This window comes from Plecotus auritus, assembly GCF_963455305.1.
Source record: "Plecotus auritus genome assembly, chromosome: 2".
Taxonomy (NCBI): Eukaryota; Metazoa; Chordata; class Mammalia; order Chiroptera; family Vespertilionidae; genus Plecotus; species Plecotus auritus.
The window spans coordinates 92,964,374-92,966,077 of NC_137771.1; the positions used below are offsets into that span (position 1 = coordinate 92,964,374).

Consider the following 1,704-nt stretch of genomic DNA (forward strand, 5'->3'; position numbering starts at 1 on the left):
CTGGGAGTTGTAATCCTCCCCTGACTGTGCAAGGTCACTCCCAGGACTTCATGTCCAGTCCTGGGTAGACACCTGAAGAGTGCTGTGAGCACACGGGGAGGATGAAAGGAGAGGTATATTTGCAAGCACAGTGGGTGATTGGAAACAGTCTGGGGGTGGGGATTCAAATATCGGAATTATTAGTGCAGGAGGGCTTAGATTTGAGAATTATTCTGAATGGCTTTAATGGGTTAAAATAGGGCCAAGTGAATGTTAGTTCAACTGATAGAAACATTGACTAAACATGAGGTGGGTTGCTTCAGGCCTCTTTTTATGAAGCGGGGAGGGGGACAACCAATGGGCATAAATGCTTAAACATTAGATCAGCACTTTATTAGAAAAATTTAAAATCCCTTTTCACCTTGGGATGTCATGCATTTATGCTTCTCTATTACTGAGTGTGGTAGGATCTGCTAGTTATTCCTTAGTATCCATTTTTCACTTCTTCCTTAGTAAAAAAAACTCAATATTTTTAGCATGCTTTTATAGAACGAGGTCTGTTTTCCCCAACCTTCCTTGGAACTAGGTGTGGCTAGGGAGCAAAATTGTGACCAATGAACTAAAAGTGGAAGTATCATGTTCAACTTCTGGAAAGTAGTAGTAAAGATAGGGGGTATACCCTTACTTCCCCTTCCTCCTTGCTCTAGGCAGGAATGTGGATGTGGTGGCTGGAGCTCAGTAGCCATTTTGGGCTATGAGGTAGAAGCTCTATGTTGATAAGGAGTCTAGGTTCCTGATGATTGTTGTGAACATTAATATAATACTAGATTGCTTACCATTATTCTTCATTTATGTTAGAGAAATATAAACTTGTATTTGTAACAAGCCATTGTTATTTGAGGTTTTCTGAGATAAAGATGAGCACATTCATAACTAATATGCTGTGGAAAATACACACATGCATGCACACATGAAAGAACAGCACTGAAATGAAGGACATGGAGTCTCCAGTTGTATTACTTTGCTTCAAATTCCAGTTCTACTACTTGCTGGCTATGTGCCCTTGGACAAGTTTCTTAACCCCTCTGCGCCTCAGTTTCCAAACTTATAATAATAGTAACAACTGGCTCCGCCATTGAGATGAGTGTGTTTGCTGCTCCTTTGCCATGTCTTTCCACAAGACTTTCAGGATCGAGAGGTTCCTGGCCAAGAAACAAAAGCAGAATCGGCCCATTCCCCAATGGATTCGGATGAAAACTGGTAATGAAATCAGGTACAACTTGAAGAGGGGACATTGGAGAATCAAACTGGGTCTATGAGGAATCACACATGAGATTTATGCTGTATCCAGGTTGCCTGCACCTTTATTTATTTATTTTTTTAATAAATCTTTATTGTTCAGATTATTACAGGTGTTCCTCTTTTTTTCCCCCATAGCTCCCCTCCACCTGATTCCCCACCCCACCCCATGCCCTTACCCCCCGCCACTGTCTTCATCCATAGGTGTAAGATTTTTGTCCAATCTCTTCCCGCACCCCTCATACCCCCTCCCCCCTGAGAATTGTCAGTCCACTCCCTTTCTATGCCCCTGATTCTATTATATTCACCAGTTTATTCTGTTGATCAGATTTTTTATTCACTTGATTTTTAGATTCACTTGTTGGTAGGTATGTATTTGATGTCATTTTGTTGTTCATAATTTTTATCTTTACCTTTTTCTTCTTC

The 1,704-nt window shown here is 40.9% G+C and overlaps 1 protein-coding gene across 1 annotated transcript; it reads left to right on the forward strand.

Moving 5' to 3' along the window:
- Positions 1–1,145: 1,145 nt before the first annotated feature.
- LOC308243176 (large ribosomal subunit protein eL39-like) lies at positions 1,146–1,298 on the forward strand (the record flags this gene model as incomplete). The annotated part of the gene is made up of 1 exon (XM_080658444.1): positions 1,146–1,298. One exon carries the CDS (start codon positions 1,146–1,148, stop codon positions 1,296–1,298), a length of 153 nt encoding a protein of 50 aa, XP_080514570.1.
- Positions 1,299–1,704: the final 406 nt, after the last annotated feature.